Source organism: Passer domesticus, chromosome Z (genome assembly GCF_036417665.1).
Source record: "Passer domesticus isolate bPasDom1 chromosome Z, bPasDom1.hap1, whole genome shotgun sequence".
NCBI lineage: Eukaryota > Metazoa > Chordata > Aves > Passeriformes > Passeridae > Passer > Passer domesticus.
Genome location: NC_087512.1, coordinates 11,004,881 through 11,021,472, shown reverse-complemented (window position 1 = coordinate 11,021,472; position 16,592 = coordinate 11,004,881). Strand labels below are relative to the sequence as shown.

The 16,592-nt window shown below is 40.6% G+C and overlaps 1 protein-coding gene across 3 annotated transcripts in view; it reads left to right on the top strand.

Moving 5' to 3' along the window:
- The window catches only part of ADAMTS12 (ADAM metallopeptidase with thrombospondin type 1 motif 12), a 146,171-nt gene that overhangs the window by 115,078 nt on the left and 14,501 nt on the right, over positions 1 to 16,592 (top strand). For all 3 annotated transcript variants that reach the window (XR_010352737.1, XM_064403882.1, XM_064403883.1), the window contains 3 exons: positions 3,151 to 3,277; positions 10,225 to 10,435; positions 12,559 to 13,707. Coding sequence is in view for 2 of the 3 variants with exons in the window: in XM_064403882.1 (XP_064259952.1) it covers positions 3,151 to 3,277; positions 10,225 to 10,435; positions 12,559 to 13,707 (1,487 nt within the window). In the remaining variant the exon portion in view is untranslated. The remainder of the gene's footprint in view (positions 1 to 3,150; positions 3,278 to 10,224; positions 10,436 to 12,558; positions 13,708 to 16,592) is intronic.

Below are 16,592 nucleotides of genomic sequence, written 5' to 3'. Positions count from 1 at the left end.
TGAGAAATCAAAGTATGTGTGGGTCAGCCTCACATCTATAGAGTCTTGCATTAGGGAGGAAGTGTCACAGAGAATTAGAAGGAATTTCTGAGCACATTTAGTGAAATGAACATTATTCTCTGATCTGATGATTATCTTTGTTTCTCCTATCTTTCCCAGAAATACCTGTAAGGTTTTTTTCACAGAACTGAGATAGTACACATCAGGTGAACTAATCAGCATTGAGTTCAGAAAGAAGTAAAAGTGGTGAGTGGAGGAAAACAGCTACCTCTCAAAGCCGTTCAGAAAAAAAAAAAAGTTTACATATCAAATTTTACTGAGGTTTCAGTATATTTAGAATTTTTAGTCTGTGGCTTAAATAGGATATTACCCTCTTAACTTGTATAACTGTAAATACTTGCTGGGGCAGGGTCAGTAGTGAGTAGTTGTCTTCTTCTGCAGTGTTTTCTAGTTCAACTTGCTCAAACTGATAAAACTATTTCATTATGTCATAGCATGTAAACCTACAGCCATATGTGTGTGTTTCTATGTGCATATAGGATTCCTTCCAGCTTTGGAGCTGAGCTGCCAGAGATTTTGAAACTACAGTGGGAATTCACATAACTTTCATAAAGAGGTTGTTTATTAGAATAAACTAGTTCATTGATGTCAGCTGGTCATTTTATGAGGATGTCCAGCTTCAAAGCAAAACCTTTTGCAAAGGTTTAAAGGGGCTTTAAAATGAATTGCAGCAGCTGAAATGACACTAAAAATGTATCAAAGCAAAGATTCCCTGTTGTTTGTATTTGGAACAACAACATATGATTTTGAAAGTAACAGAAACATTTCCGCCAGCTGATTTGTTTTCAGCTAGCAGAAAGTTGGCTGAATTTTCTAGTCACATTTATACCAGGTCATGCAAGGGAGCACTGCTCCCTGGCAGTTCTGCACTGAGACAAAAAGCTTTCTCCTGTTTGAAGTCACCTATGAATGTGAGATCACCATGTCCAGTCTTGCTTCAGTCTTGTAGCTGCACCATGGACCATGGACCCTTGAGTGCCTCAGTCCCTGAATCTTCCCTTACAGGTGACACTAATCACCGCTCTAGAAGATCAGCCTTCATATCTGACTGGAGCAGAGTCAGTCATCAAATCTTGTGCTGTAGTCAGTAATTGTTTTATATGTCTCAGAAGTCTGAAAGTAATCAAAAAGTGAAAGCATTTCCTCAAATACCTGATGTTCTCAGGTGGTAAAAAAAAAGGGATGTAGGTTTGCATTGGTTTCTATGAAATGACCCAAACACATATGCAAAACTCTCTTCTGTGTTCTTGAGCCAGTGCAGGATTAATGATTGGATTTGTTGATCCTACAGGGCTTTTCCAACCATAACATTTTTTATGATCCTATGAGTATATAGAGGAATATATTATTATTTCCCAATTATTTTCTATGGATTGCTGTTCTTATCTTCCATGTCATTTCCCACACTAGCTATTAGAAGGTCTGAGGAAAGAAAAAGCTTGTTTCTTAAACATACTGCTAAATAGCCTAACACTTACCCTTTATGCCATGATAACAGTGCTGTTAGGCCCTGTGCATCCCAGGAGGAAGATAAAAGTTATAGAGATGCAGTGATCTACCAGTGTGTATTAATTGTTGTGAATAAATAGAACAGTTAATTAGAGTTAATAAATGATTTTTCAGTCTTTTTAGTCCTTAAGATTTGTTTGGGCTATCTTAATGCCTCTGTATCAGTCTCAATGCAATCTTTCAAACTGTAATATTGCAATACTTTTGTTTACATTGGGTTGTAGCAAGAGATCTGCCTCAGATTATTGCAGAACTATGTGGGAGGCAGGCTCCTGGAAACTGGCTTTCTTTAGATTCACACTAGGTTAATGTAGTATTTTGGTTCATGTTTCCTTCTGTGAAATGAGTGGGGTTTTGTATAAATGGAAATGATAGGAAATAACCCAAATGGTTTGTGTGAATTGTTTCTGTGTGTCTCTTCACCACTGTGCTTTGCCTCTTGTGCTGAATGTTGTGTATTATTTACTTAGAAAATAGAAGACATTTTTCATCACCATTTTCATATTTCAGTCAAAATGTGCATCAAAACTTCTTAAAAGTTGAATTCACATTAAGAGTCACAGGATTATTCTGTGTCTCTGGCTTGTGTTCTGCTTAAACAGCCTTCCCAATGAACAGAGAAAAGGTCAGCAAAGCCAGGCTTGCTGTGAATAGCCTGATGCTGCTGCTGTGTTTCCTCTTGTCTGTGGGTAACTCGAGAACCCTTCATAGCCATTTAAACCCTCTTGAGGGCCTGCAGGAGCCCTTTCTGAGGCTAACAAATACATTAAGGAAAGTGCTTTCTAATCTGTCATTTGAGCTCTGATCTGATCCAAAAGAGCTCCGCTTAACCTTTTCAGCTTGACTGAAGGATGCGCATACCCGGGGGCTTCTGCAGTTCATCCCATCCCGCGGGAATTACTGCTCCTTTCCCTGTGTGTGTCTCTGCAGTTCATCCCATCCCGCGGGAATTACTGCTCCTTTCCCTGTGTGTTTCTCTGCAGTTCATGCCATCCCGCGGGAATTACTGCTCCTTTCCCTGTGTGTTTCTCTGCAGTTCATCCCATCCCGCGGGAATTACTGCTCCTTTCCCTGTGTGTCTCTCTCTCTCTGCAGTTCATCCCATCCCGCGGGAATTACTGCTCCTTTCCCTGTGTGTGTCTCTGCAGTTCATGCCATCCCGCGGGAATTACTGCTCCTTTCCCTGTGTGTTTCTCTGCAGTTCATCCCATCCCGCGGGAATTACTGCTCCTTTCCCTGTGTGTGTCTCTCTCTGCAGTTCATCCCATCCCGCGGGAATTACTGCTCCTTTCCCTGTGTGTCTCTCTCTGCAGTTCATCCCATCCCGCGGGAATTACTGCTCCTTTCCCTGTGTGTGTCTCTGCAGTTCATCCCATCCCGCGGGAATTACTGCTCCTTTCCCTGTGTGTGTTTCTCTGCAGTTCATCCCATCCCGCGGGAATTACTGCTCCTTTCCCTGTGTGTGTTTCTCTGCAGTTCATCCCATCCCGCGGGAATTACTGCTCCTTTCCCTGTGTGTGTTTCTCTGCAGTTCATCCCATCCCGCGGGAATTACTGCTCCTTTCCCTGTGTCTCTGGCAGGGCTGCGGCGGCAGATCGCCCATTGCGTGCGGAGGGGAAGCGGAGCCGTCAAGAATTCCTTCTGTGACCCAGCAACGCAGCCGAACGGGCGGCAGAAGAAGTGCCACGAGCAGGACTGCCCGCCCAGGTATCGGGTTCTGGGAGGCTCTGGGGGTGGGAAACAGCATCCTTGCTCACGGGAAGCTGTTCCTGATGCCAGGCTGGCATGGCACCCGCAGCCTTCCATGGTGCCTTGGTGAGGGCTGCCACGTGTTGCAGAGCAAGGTGACAGAATCCCTACAATAAACAAATCAGAAGTGAGCCACCCTGAGAGGTTTCTAAGTCAAGTTACAGAGCACTCTGTGCTGGAAATGGCAGAGATTGTTCTCTCAAGTGTTTAGATACTATTTTTGTTCAGTTTGGGTACAGATGTGACTGAAGACCACATAGGTTCTTATTTAAAAACTGTATTCTTGCCTTAGCTCAGGTGAGCTAAGAAGAATTACTGTGTGTTCCAAAAACAACTAGCAGAGCCTTTAGATGTTGTTTCTCAGTATTTTTTAGTACACTTTTGTCCTTTTTACAGAGGTGATGAGTTGAAATGCCTCCTTCTAAAACTAATTTTTGTACTTTCTTTGTAGCACAATACTTGGCATTTTTTGTTATGTTCCTTCTTATTTATAACTTTGAGTTAAGTGCAGTTAGCTTAATTCCGTGATTGCATGGGAATAATTCCTTCCTTTCTCATAACATTGTCTTAATTTATATTAATCTCTGGTTCTTCTGTGCTGCCATTTTTTTTTGCTACCATTCTGTGCTACCATTTTAGCATTTAGTGAGGTAAGAAAGACTAAACATTCCTGGTGCCTGCAGAACTGTGGGCTTGTACAACAGGCACAGATTTGCTGAAAGAGATCAGTATTGGTTTTTGTTTCATGCTTTAGGTACTTTGGTTTTGTCTTCTCTTGTCTGTGAAAGTTGTTTATCATGCTGTTCACAAAGGTTCACCAGTCTTTCCCTAGTAATTCTAGTTCAGTCAGAGTCAAATCGAAGCAATGAGTCCTTGGGGTTCATTGCATTGCATTTGCCAGCAGTGAATTTCATGAGACTTTGATGTTAAAAGATCTGTGTGGTTGTTGGTTTTATTAGTTGTTTCCAAGTATCTTCATAACAGTATATGATGTGGGATTTACATCTTTGTGCTTGCAGTATGGACTACCAGCATTTCATAATTCTTTGTAGATTGCCAGGAAATCAATTGAAAGTAGACCAAACCTTTTATTACTTGACTAGTTAAGAGCTGGGACTACCCATACGTATTGAGGTGTTTTTTTCATGGCATATATAAACTGTACTATCAATTTAAAAATTCCCAGTTAACTGGGAATTTATGAACAATTTATGCCATTTGTTGTGACAACATTATTCAGCTCTTGAATGTGAGAGAGGAGCATTTGTCCCTTGTTGCACAATGTCATACATAAACCAAACTCTTCTGCAGACAGGCAGAAAAGCTTTTGTGTGCTGACAGCCTGTGATGCTTTTTGAGCTCATTCTGTGCTGCAGGGAAAACCACAAGTCATCCTTCTGAGGACAGCAAAATCACAACAAAGTGTAGTGCAGGAAAACCATATGTATTTAATTCTAGAGTCATGTTGCATATTTATTTTTCTCTTAGTAACACAAAAGTGACTGCAGAAACTTGACCAAGGGACTGAGTCCCTGTTCTGGCTCTCAGCAGGGCCTACATGCCTAAGGAGGAATAAGTCAAACATAAATCAGATTTCTTCGTAGTGCTCTTCCAGCTTCCAACTGGTTTTAATTCAAGGCATTTCAACGTTTTTATGGCTTGTCTAATCAGTAACCTCCAATGAACCTCACTCATCCAGCCTCCCCCTGCAGCCTTGAAAAACTTCTATTATATACAAGTTCCTCTGCAAGAAGCACCACAGCTCTAGTGCCTGTGTGAAGCACCACCACATTTTAACTGTTTTGAACCTGCCTCTCACTATCTTCTGTTGGTGGCCCTGAGTTCTTTTGTCACAAGAGATGTCAACAAAGAACAAATTATTGCTCACTCTTCCCAAGCCCTTCCTCTTGTAAATCTGCTCTCTGTTCCAGGCTGTAGTCCCAGCATGGGGTCAGTTGGTGTTCACTTTTCCCTGGCCTATGTGTCACCTCTAATGCAGACAGAGGGACTAATCTTCCTTTGAAACCCAAGACAACTTAGTGCAGTTTGTTGCTTCTAAAGGAAGTCTTAATGCTGGAGGCAGGCGTGACTGTCCCACGTGGCATTATGTGGGATAACTGAGTCCACGTCGAGCTGCTGAGAACAAAGTGTTCTGTAGAGAGGTGGCTAAATTCTGTGCCAGAGGAGTGAGGACAGTGCTATTAAACACAACCCTGCAGAAGACCTTTGTTTAGTGCTGCAGCCACAGAACTGAAATCGTTGGATGACGTTGCACTTCTCAACAGTGAACCACTTCTCAAAAGTGAACCAGGTGCTTTATAGTAGATTGTATCCAAAAAGTTATGACTGTTCTTTACTAAATCACGCTGGTGAAAAACATGCTATTAGACCGCTAAATAAGAAATAGATAATTTATCAAAAAGAAGCTATAGACAAAGAATAAAATGGTTATGGCTCTCACAAACCAGATCATATCTTAATCCATTTGAGGAAGTCAGTTGTAAACTGTTTAAATTACAGATTTAAAATTACAAATTTAAATTACTTCTGAGAAATCTGAGCCTTAACATTCTTATCAGCTGAATTGCTCTGTATTTATTTTATGCTTACCATTACACTTATTGTTATACTTTCTCCTAAAATAATTCAGAGGAAAATGGAAAAAAAAATCACAATACATGTATGCCATGTTTTGATTCAGAACAAAATAAAGTTGGCTGGACAGCTGAGAGTTAAAATGTTATACATCCCTCATGTACTCCTTCAGTGATACTGGTTAGATGCAGTGCATCAAGACTGTAGCACAAATGCTTGCTTTTTTCCACATCATGCTATGGAGTATGATTTCCAGTTGAATGTTTCTTTGGTAGGCAGGTATTTAGTCCCATAGGTGTTAATGTTAAAATCAATGGATACTACTTGAAAAAGAGTGAGATTTTAACTACTTACAGCATTGTGAATAAAGTTTTGCTTTCCCCTGTAAAGAAAATTGTCTGGAGCCTTTTTAACTCGACTACCCACTTGAACAGAGTAGCCATAAATAGATTATTTTAAAAATACTTGGAATCTGCTACTTTTTATCTGTTGTTATTGCATTGTCCTGCTTCCAGACTGCTTAGTACACTTCCAACAGCATAATAAGAATTGGAAATCTTGGTTTCTATTCCAATGCAGAGAGTGAGAATCAGTGAACCATTGGTATTTGCTGTGCCTGATGCTGGACAAATACATCATGAAAGCCAACAGTCTCTCTTTAGGTGTGACATGCCATGATGGGAAGGAGGGAACTTTTGTTCCCATAGCCCCAGAATTCCATGCTATTGCTTTTTCAACAAGATTCACACATCATTCACCACACATCTTCTGTGTATAGCTGAGGACTATGTCACAGGCTTTGGGGCTCTGCCTAATTTGTAATAAGCCTTAGAAACCCAGTTTGTGAGGAAAAGATAAGTCTCATTTAAGGCAGCTGAAAGCCACCTGAAAGAATGAGATTTTCTTCCTATCTCTGTCCCAGGCTTGATTGCAGAAGAGCTGAACACTCACACCTGCAGCTCAAAACGACCTGAAGTTATGTTTTCACCATAGAGCAGCCAGACAGGCTGATCTCTCTTCTGACAGTCTGAGGAAAAGCAGTGCTCATGCAAATTAATTATCTAAATTGTGCATTTTGCTTGTTTGTTTGCTACCACAATCTTTCTGTGCCATGCCTGTCTATGGAGATAAGGCAGTCATTTCACTTTGCAGGGATCTGTTGATGCATTAATACTTAAGAACCATTCAGTTGCTGTAGCAGTAAATGCCAGAGCTAGAATCAGAAACCAGAATTGGGTGCTGACTCCTGTAAGGCTTTAGTGCCCACCAGCTTGTCCCAGTCTCTCACCACAGTCTTTAGCTTGGCTGGGAGATCCAACATCTTGGCCATTTCCTCTCAGAAGCTGCATATTTAGAGCTCAGATTGCTGTGTTAATTCTGGGTGTGTGTTTGGCAGTCACGTCCAGTTTTGGTTATGCCTCTGTGCTGTGAGGAGAGAGCAAAAGCTCCAAGATAAGCACAGCTTGGCAAAGCAGTCACTCAGGTGCCACTCTCTTCTTTGTGGTCCAGAGCCTGCTCCAGGGCATCCTGTACCAGAACAGACAAATGGATGTTGGCTGTTTTTCCATCCTTGATTTGCCTTTGTTCCCCTTTGGCTGAGATGCCGCAGTTCAGGTCCTCAAGCAGAAACCATGAAGAGACAGCAGCACAAGTGATTCCATGTCAGGTTTCTGGCTCTTGGATTATTAGGCATATGCATGTGCTCTAGGATGAAAATAGGAAGACACAACATCAAAAATTCCACTTACTGTTTAGAGTAAACTTCCAGTTAGAGCAAATTTTTTTGAAGTTACCTGCACTGAGTGAGGAAGAAGTCTACAGAAAAAATTACCTGGCTGACTAGTTTTATTTTGATCATGAAGGTGGAGTAGAATAATATCTTAATTCTGGGATTTTCTAACTGTGGAGCACCTGACTTTCCTGACTACTTCCACAGCTTTTAAAAAGTGTTTTGTGTACGACAGGTAATCACACACCATTGCTGCTGCTCAAGGTAGGTTCTGTGGTAAGCTCTGATAATTTATTGCTTGGAGATTGGTATTTCAATGTACCAGTTGTTAAACCCTCAGTCAGAGGCATTTGAAAATGCTGAGGGGGAAGAGGTGTCGGTTTAGCATATCTGTACCTGGAAATATGTAATCTGGTCCCATTAAAATTAATAGAGCAGTTCACATATTTGTGTTCCATTTGTGCGGAAATGTCAGCAATTTACAAGATTATAGAAGAGATAAAATTGTAAAGAAGATGCAAGAGATGATAACAACCCTGAAATGGCTTGATTCAGGTGGTGATAATTTACTCATTTTTTTTATTGCTGTGTTCAGCTGAGGTGTACTTACTTTTTATTTACTTGTTAGAGTTCCTTTGTTGTTTGCAGACCTGGAAGAACAAGAAGCAATCTGAAGGAAGGCAAGAGGAGGAGAAAGATATTTAGGGTAGATATTTTATTAGGGTAGATATTAGGGGATATTTTTAGTTTAATTTGGAAAGATTAGTTTATTTAGAAATATATTTTGGGATATTTTTTAGTTTAATCTGGTCCAGAGACCTTACCACTGGGTTGTGGTGCCATGGACTGCATTCTGGAGCAAAGCAGTCAGTGGCATGAGGGGCTTTGGGGTAACTTAAAAGGAAATGCTGTATGTATAGATTACTAAACAGGAAGAAGATAGGTGTAGGTACCACAGAGAAGACCATATGGCTGCACAAATAAGCTGTATCGTAGCTTGATGGCTCTGAGTCTTGGTTGTTTGGGTTGTTTTTTCTTTAATTATTAGGAATAGATACCAGTGCCTTCGACATCAGTGGCAGCTCATTCGCAATGGAAATAAAAATTAATTAAGGAACATGGAAACTACAGTAGGAAAGGGGGGAGGGATTATCAACAGCGACTAAGCATAAAAACTGTTATAAATCTGGATACTGAACTTTGATATATTTATCAGAGTAGGATTATTTTGTCTCTAACTTCATGGACCTTAAAAGAAAAAAAGCAAAAAAAACCCCAACAAAACAAGCCAAAACCAATAGAATACTGTTGGTTGTAAGCCAAAAGCATTTTTTTCTGCCTTTTTAGTAGAAAGGTGTTTTTGAAATATATTCCTGCTTTGTTTTCACTCTAAGGCTTTGTTGTGACCTCCTTGAAAACTCTGGAATAAGCAATATTGTTTAGGAGCTTTTGTGCCTTAGAGTTTAGAGCTCAGCCAGATTTTTTATGCAGTAGCTTGAAGTTGTATTCTTGCTTAGGGCATGCTTAACTGAAGGAAAAAAGCTTTTCTTGGTTTGATGTTTTTTCCTTTTTTTTTCAACTATAAAGATAAATCTTCAGATAAATGTCACGGTTGATGCCAGTGCTTCTCAAACTATAGAAACCTGGAAATTTTTGCTTCTCTTTCTTGCCACAGAAGGGAGATATGCAGGTGCACAATCTGCTCTAGGTCAGCATGAGAAAAAATAGTTGGATGGTGCTGGAGAAATGCTAAGGTAAACCAAATGTAAAGGGAAGAGCTCTTGTTGGTAAGGTGTTTTGCACTGGAAAATACTGTTATAGAGGAAAGTTACCCTCAGTTTGGTAGAAAATTGCATACCACAGTATAGAATACTGACTTTAATCACAACAGAGACACATAATTGGCTTGTTTCTGCTTTGTTAAGGAATGAAGTACAGGAAAGTCCATCCTAATGCAGGCCTGGACACTATGCCCAGAGGGACAGTGCTGCAGGGCTCTGATCCCATGCAGCATAGCTCTGACTAACCTGGTTTTGGGGCTGTGTCAGTGCCTCACTGCTTCCCTTGTGGAGGGAAGTAACCCTTGTGGAGAGCCAGTTTGAGTATTTGTGCAGTACTGGCTGCTTAGATGTGGGTGAAGGGACCTTTTCCCCCTCTGTGCTGTCATTACAGACTCTCCAGTGATTCTCATTTGTTAACTCTTCTGTACTGAGGCATCAATAAACAAACAATGGGATAGAGTAAATTGAGTACTTGCTTAAGTAGATTTGTTAGCAGATCTTCAGATTTGGATTTGAAGGACTCCCTACTCAGTAGATTTTACACTTTATTGAAGCATAATGCCTTATTGTCTGCTTTTGTCTGGAAATCCTGCCTACTTCTGTCTTCTGTCTTTCACTGTCTGGCTGGTACTAGAGCACAGGGTGGATGGGAGAGTTTGAGTGATCTGAACTTAATGTGAAGAGCTTAGATCTGAGCCCAGATTTTAAATTACTGGCTCTTTTTATTGCAGCCTCTAACCTTTCCTTGACATGCTTGTGGTGGGTTGTTTTCTGATGTTTCTCACCCTGCTGGTTTTCAGGTGGTGGGCAGGGGAGTGGCAGAAATGTTCGACCACATGTGGCCCAACAGGGCTGAAGAAGAGAACTGTACTTTGCATCCAGACAGTGGGATCTGATGAGCAAGCACTGGATGTCACGGAGTGCCAGCACCTGCTTAAACCAAAGACCTATCTGTCATGCAACAGAGATATCTTGTGCCCATCTGACTGGACAGTGAGCAACTGGACTGAGGTAAATTCATGTTAGCTGAAACATTGAACTTTTTCTCAAAATGACCTATTATAGTCAGCAAAAAGGATGAATGATCTGCTCTTTTGCCTTTTTAATTTTTTTGTAAAATACTTTTCTATACTTTAATGTGATCATAAATCCTTTGTGCAGGAAAAAAATCCAAACCCTGCTTCCTAAAGACTTCAGAAAGTGTTGCGTGTTAATTTGCTGAGCTTTGGGACTGTAGAACATGGTGTGCTTAGTGCTAGACTCTGTGTGAGAGCAGTGGCTGCTGTGGGCCAGACTAGGGGGATGACTACTGTCGTCTCTGTAGGTCAGAAAAGCTTTTTAAAATTCTTTACATTCATATCTCTTGCATCCAAGGCTCTGCCTTTTTTCCTATAGCTTTGGGAATATATGGGAATTGTTCAGAGCTGCACCAGGAGATGTTCAGGTTAGACATTGGGAAGCATTTCTCTTCTGGGAGGGTGGTCAAACCCTAGAACAGGCTGCCTAGAGAGGTGTTCAATGTCCCCAGCCTGTCAGTGCTTAAGAGAGCATTTGTACAGTGCCCTTAGCAGCATGCTTTGGCTTTTGGTCAGTCATGAAGTGCTCCAGCAGTTGGAGTGGATGACTGTTGAGGGTCCCTCCCTGCTGTAAATACTATCTTCCCTTTTCCCTTCTTTTTTGAAGGGAAGATAGTATTTGCAAGGAAGATCTTTCTCCTCAGTCTTTTTTTTTTTTTCATTAGACTCACTGCTATGAGAACAGAGTCACGTACTGAACTAAAACTTGTGGCTGTATTGGATTGGTTTATGCTGCTCACAAACCATCATCACAGAATATTGATTTTTTGTTAATTGAGTAAACCCCATGTTTTAAATACTTGTGTAAAAATAGATTGAGTTTACATGACTAGCAGTACAATTATATAAGAATGGCACAGTGCTTGTGCTCATGTGCTGTTTGATTATATTTACAATTTACTGATAAAAATGCATTTTTACCACTGCAGAAACTGGAGAGAGAGTGTAGGACAGGTATTTCACCTGCACAAATGACAGAAGCTGATGAAGCTGTCTGCCGTGAGGCTACACTGGTTGCTTTCCTGCTCCTGTTGCTGCAGAGCTGATATTATTTTACAGCTGTGAACAACAGAGTGCTCCAGCAACATCCAGCAACACGAAGTCACTGGTGTTTCTAATGCCCTGTTACCCAGACTAGCTCGAAAATGAGTTAAATGTGCCAGGGGCAATGAAGTGTTGGCAAAAGGAGAGTTCATCATTCATGTTGAGCAGCTGGTTAGGCATCCTAGGAAGAATTCTTCCAGTAGGTTTTTTTTGTAATATCTCCACTCCTACTCAACCACTCATCCAGCCTTAGCATCTCCAACCAGAGAAGTGTGATTTTACAAAATCCTTAGATGAGAGACAGCTGTTGAAGGCATGGCTGTACCTGTGGGGCCGAGGATGAAAAATGTCACAGAAAAACTGTCTCCTTAGCTGGGGTCTCCTTAGCTCCCAGCACTCTTTTATACACAGCAGCTCTCATTTAAATAGAAACCAGGTTGGCTAATTACTTTGGTAGTCTCTAATTGAGAGCAGACATGCAAGTAGCTCTGGCAGCAGTTCATGGTTGTACTAAGACTGAATGAAAAATCCATTTCATAAAGTGAACGAGGGTCTGTGAGTTGCATGGATGACCACAGCAGGTTTGTGGCACTGTGAGCAGCACTGAGCCAGTCAGGTGTGGGTTCAATACCAGGTTTTTAGTCTGCTTTTTTATAAATCTGATGGAAAAGGTATTGGCTAAATGACTTTGTGAGTCAATGAAGAAATTTAATTCTATCATACTAATTTAATATTTTGTCTCTATCATGTAGTCTTTTTTCACTGCTATTTCTCCAAGGTGATATTTACTGTCAAAAAATTTGGAAAGAACTCCATGGTAGCAGAACATCACTAGAGTGAATTGTTCTTCAGCAAAAGATTTATAATATATTATTTGTCATTATGCTTCTTTATTATAAACAAATACCATCTGATACTTCTGTGCAGGGGAGATACATTAATTCTATTTCATTTGCAGTGCACAGTCACTTGTGGTGGAATAAGGACTCATAATTAATTCTGTTTCATTTGCAGTGCACAGTTACTTGTGGTGGTGGAATAAGGACTCGTAATGTCACCTGTGCCAAAAATAATCATGAGCCATGCGATAGTTCCAAGAGACCAAACTCTAAGGCCCTGTGTGGTCTTCAGCAATGCCCTTCTGCTGGAAGATTTCTGGTTCTCCCACAGGCACCCAGAAGAGGCAAGATCATAATCAGAAAAACAAATGCCAATCCTGAACGGAATCTTCCTCGCAGAATACCCAGACCAAGCCCCAGGTTCCATACAACAACAAAAACACCCAAGCATGAAAGTATAACTCCCAGTTTGCCTACGTCCTCTGGTTTGGTCAATGTCTCAGGAAAAGAGGGAGCAGCCAACAGGACATTACAAAGTAATTTCGCTGAATCCAGTGATGTTTACAATTACCCAGGTGTTTCTACTGAAAATAGCTCATATCAAAATAGTACTTCATGGCCTTTTCATAACAGCTCAAGTACTGAAATGATAAGACATGCTGAAAACACTTCTAAAAGTGAGCCAGTTTCTACTGCAGAGAGTGAGATGCAAAGAAGTGAGGACACTCCTGTTTCCTCTTCTACCAGTAACCCAGAAATAACTTCCAGCTATGATTACTTAACTGAGGAATCTGACAACACTGATGGGCCACTTGGAGTCAGCAAGAAAGCAGGTGATCACTTTTACAGCACAGAACTCAATCCTGAAATCAGGACCAGAAGCACAACCTTGGACACTGCCTCTCCTGTCACTCAGAATGAGAGTGTGACTTCTCAGACCCCACCAGCATCTCATCACCGAGACCTTTCTGGGCTCAGTCCTGTTAGCAGAGCAGCACAAGGGCTGGCATTTCCAACAGCAGCAAACTATGTCAGTCTGCAAGTTGACATGCCTTTTGTAGAGGTAACAACCCCACAGGCACTGGTTACAGAAATGCCCACAGAGCTTGGTAGTGTCCCAAGGGACCAGACTGACAGCAGAGAAGAAATAAAGCTGCTTGAGACCGTAACCACTGGCACACAATCCTCAGCTCCCAAGCATGCTCTGAACAGCCAAAGTGCAGCATCTGAAGGTGTTTTAATGAATGTCACAGACAACAGCCACGTAATAACATCCAACAGTTTGCCCAGTGATGCCTACTGGATAGTAGGCAACTGGAGTGAGGTGAGTTATTTTTTGCTCATAAGAAGTGGAGAGTGTGAACAGCTGTCTGAAACGCTGCTGAAGAAATGGAGTTTCTTAGTTTATCACAATTTTCTGAAATCAGTATCGTACACATGAAATGTTTATCACGGAAAAAAAGTGGTAATTTGGGATATCTAACATTAGGTTGCTTACAGAGAATGAATATAGTCATCATGGGGCCTGGCCATAATTTACCAACTTTTATTTAATACTCTTCCCACTGTAAAGTTTTATTTTTATTGTAAATAGAGGGTTTTTTGTGCTAAAGAATTTTATATTCTTGAACTCATGATACCTAAAGTGAGAGATGTTGGTCTCTGAACTAATTATCTCACTTTTTGGTGGCCTTTTTTACCAAGCTAAAGAAGAGTCCCCTACTGTTGATCTGCCTCTTTGCCCAGCACTGATGGGGGATGCTATCCAAGGTCTGTTTCTCTGTGCCTGTTTGCTCTTGCATCTGCTGGGATTGATTCACAATCATACACATGCAGAAATTCAGGGCCAAAAAGCACAGGATGAGATGACTGAGTGTATCTCATGTCACTGGAGGCATACCTAGACCCCTGAGATGGTGTTGGATGCAGACAGTGGGTAAGGCCCCTGCTCTGTCCTCAGTGCATCAGCACTTGTTCAGGACATGTACTCCTGCTGGCAATTTGAGCTTTCATCTTGTGCCTTCCTGTGGCCAGGTGAGAATGGCCTTAGCTTCCCATGTTCTAGTGGGACAGGTGAGCATTCCCTCCTGCGCATATCCCTGTAAGAGAAGGCCTGCTTTTAGATCTGCTTGAGTGCAAGACCCTACAAGACCATACAAGGGAATGGTTGTGGTCCCAAGCCCCCACAGTCTGAGCAAAGGCCTGTCCATGCAGAGATGCTGCTGTCCTACTCATTCATTATCCACCTTGAAATATTTTCCTTATAGATAGCAAACATCAAACCCTCGTACTGAAAATGAGGGTTCTCCTTTTTTGTATGCAGACTGTGGAAGAAAATTATCTTCTTAACTCTTTTGGGGTCTGACATCTAAATTCTTGTGAGATTTTCCTTGTGTTCTCTAAATTTCTGGGGACTTAGTTTTTGTTGTCTGATCTTGCTTCAGTTTCATCACATATTTTTTATCAGTGATGTTCATTGTGGTCCCAGTGGACACATGACATGTAAAATCAACTAATCATTATCATTTTATATATTGCCCTCGTTGTGAACGCAGAAATGAGATTTGTCTTGTTTTGTAACCATCTTGCTTTGATGTATTCAATTTGTGGTCCATTGTAAGTGCTGGATCCCTACTACAGTATTTCTAGATTAGCAGAAGTTCTCAATTACATTTGGGAGCTGTGTGTATGTGAATATATATATATGTGTGTATATGTGCATGCATAAAAAGTTTTTCCTAAATGTAGTCTTTTGTATCTATTCTTTTATTTCAGGCTACTGTTTTCTTACAGCTTTTATTGTGGTGAGGTGTCATTGAATTCAGATTTCAACATTCCTCCCTACTCTCCCAGTTTGTCATCATCTTCAAATGCCTTAAATGCATGTTGTCTTTCCTCATACAGTCAATTAATGAAAATGCTGAAGAGAGCCTGGCTTTGGAGCCCTGTAGAACTATATTCAAAAAGTCTGTTCATTTTGACATTGAACCACTGAGAGCCACTTTGTTACAGTTTTTCAGTTAGTTGAACACCAACCTTGTGATTATTTCACCTAAACTGTATTTATATTTGATAAAAGAACGCTTTGCAGGATCATATAAAAGTGCATCACAGCAGCCAGCTCCTTATTTTCATTAAGCCCTGTTCCCCTGTCAGAAAAGGATATTAGACTCAATTGAATTATTTCTTCTAGATGGGTCCATGTGGGCTTTTCTATTTCTTTATCATCTTTGTTAGTATTTGCCACTTTGATCTTGATTGTTTAATAATTTGGTTTTTATCTTCTTATGAAGTGTGCTTGGGTGAAGCATTCCATTAGACCACAGATAGGACTTTTTCTTTTCCTAGAGATTAATTGGAAGATATTCTTATCTAATCCTCTGGGACTTTTCTAATCTATTATAAAAATTGATTCTCAACAGTTCAAAGATTATTGAGTAAACACTTGAATGAATGTAGAGATGAGGTGAATAGATTTGGTTTCACAGAACTGATGAAGTCAATTTTAAGATACTTAATGCATCTAACTTTGTTATTCTTTAATAATTTAGTAGTCTCTTGCTACTCTCATTCAAGCTGTTGTTTCTTGTTAAAATAAATTTTATGGGAAGTGTGACACATTGAACTTTATTTTCAAATTTGAAGAAGTGATGAAAAAGAAAATTTATGGATTCTCCATCTTTGGAGATATTCTGAAGCCATCTGGACGTGGTTCTGGGAAACTGCCTCTAGGTGGCCCTACCTGAGCAAAGGTCCTTTCCAATTTCAACCATTCCATGGTTCTATTAATAAACTTAGCTATTCTCTTTCACATGAAATAAAAGTTATCTATTTCACATACACACCTTGAGTCTGACATTTACAGAACCTTTTCTTTTTGTTCATTACTTTTAATTAATTTTCAATCTACAGTTTTCTGGCTTTATTTTTGGTCTTTTTAGTAAAACTTTGAATCTGTTCTAGATGACATCTCTCCAAGACATTGGTATTTCAAGACCACTGCACCTACTCTGATGAATATCTTGCTGTGCTCTTTCTCTTTTAGTAGCTGTCAATATTTTGACATTGCTTTGCTCTGTAGGAAATGTCCATACTAATAAATAAATACTGCCGAGAGCAGTGATAGTCACTGAGCTGGAAAGGTGTGACATGTCCCATAAGAAGGCTGGCACTTGTCCCCTCAAGGGAGAGCACTGATTTGAGGAGGGC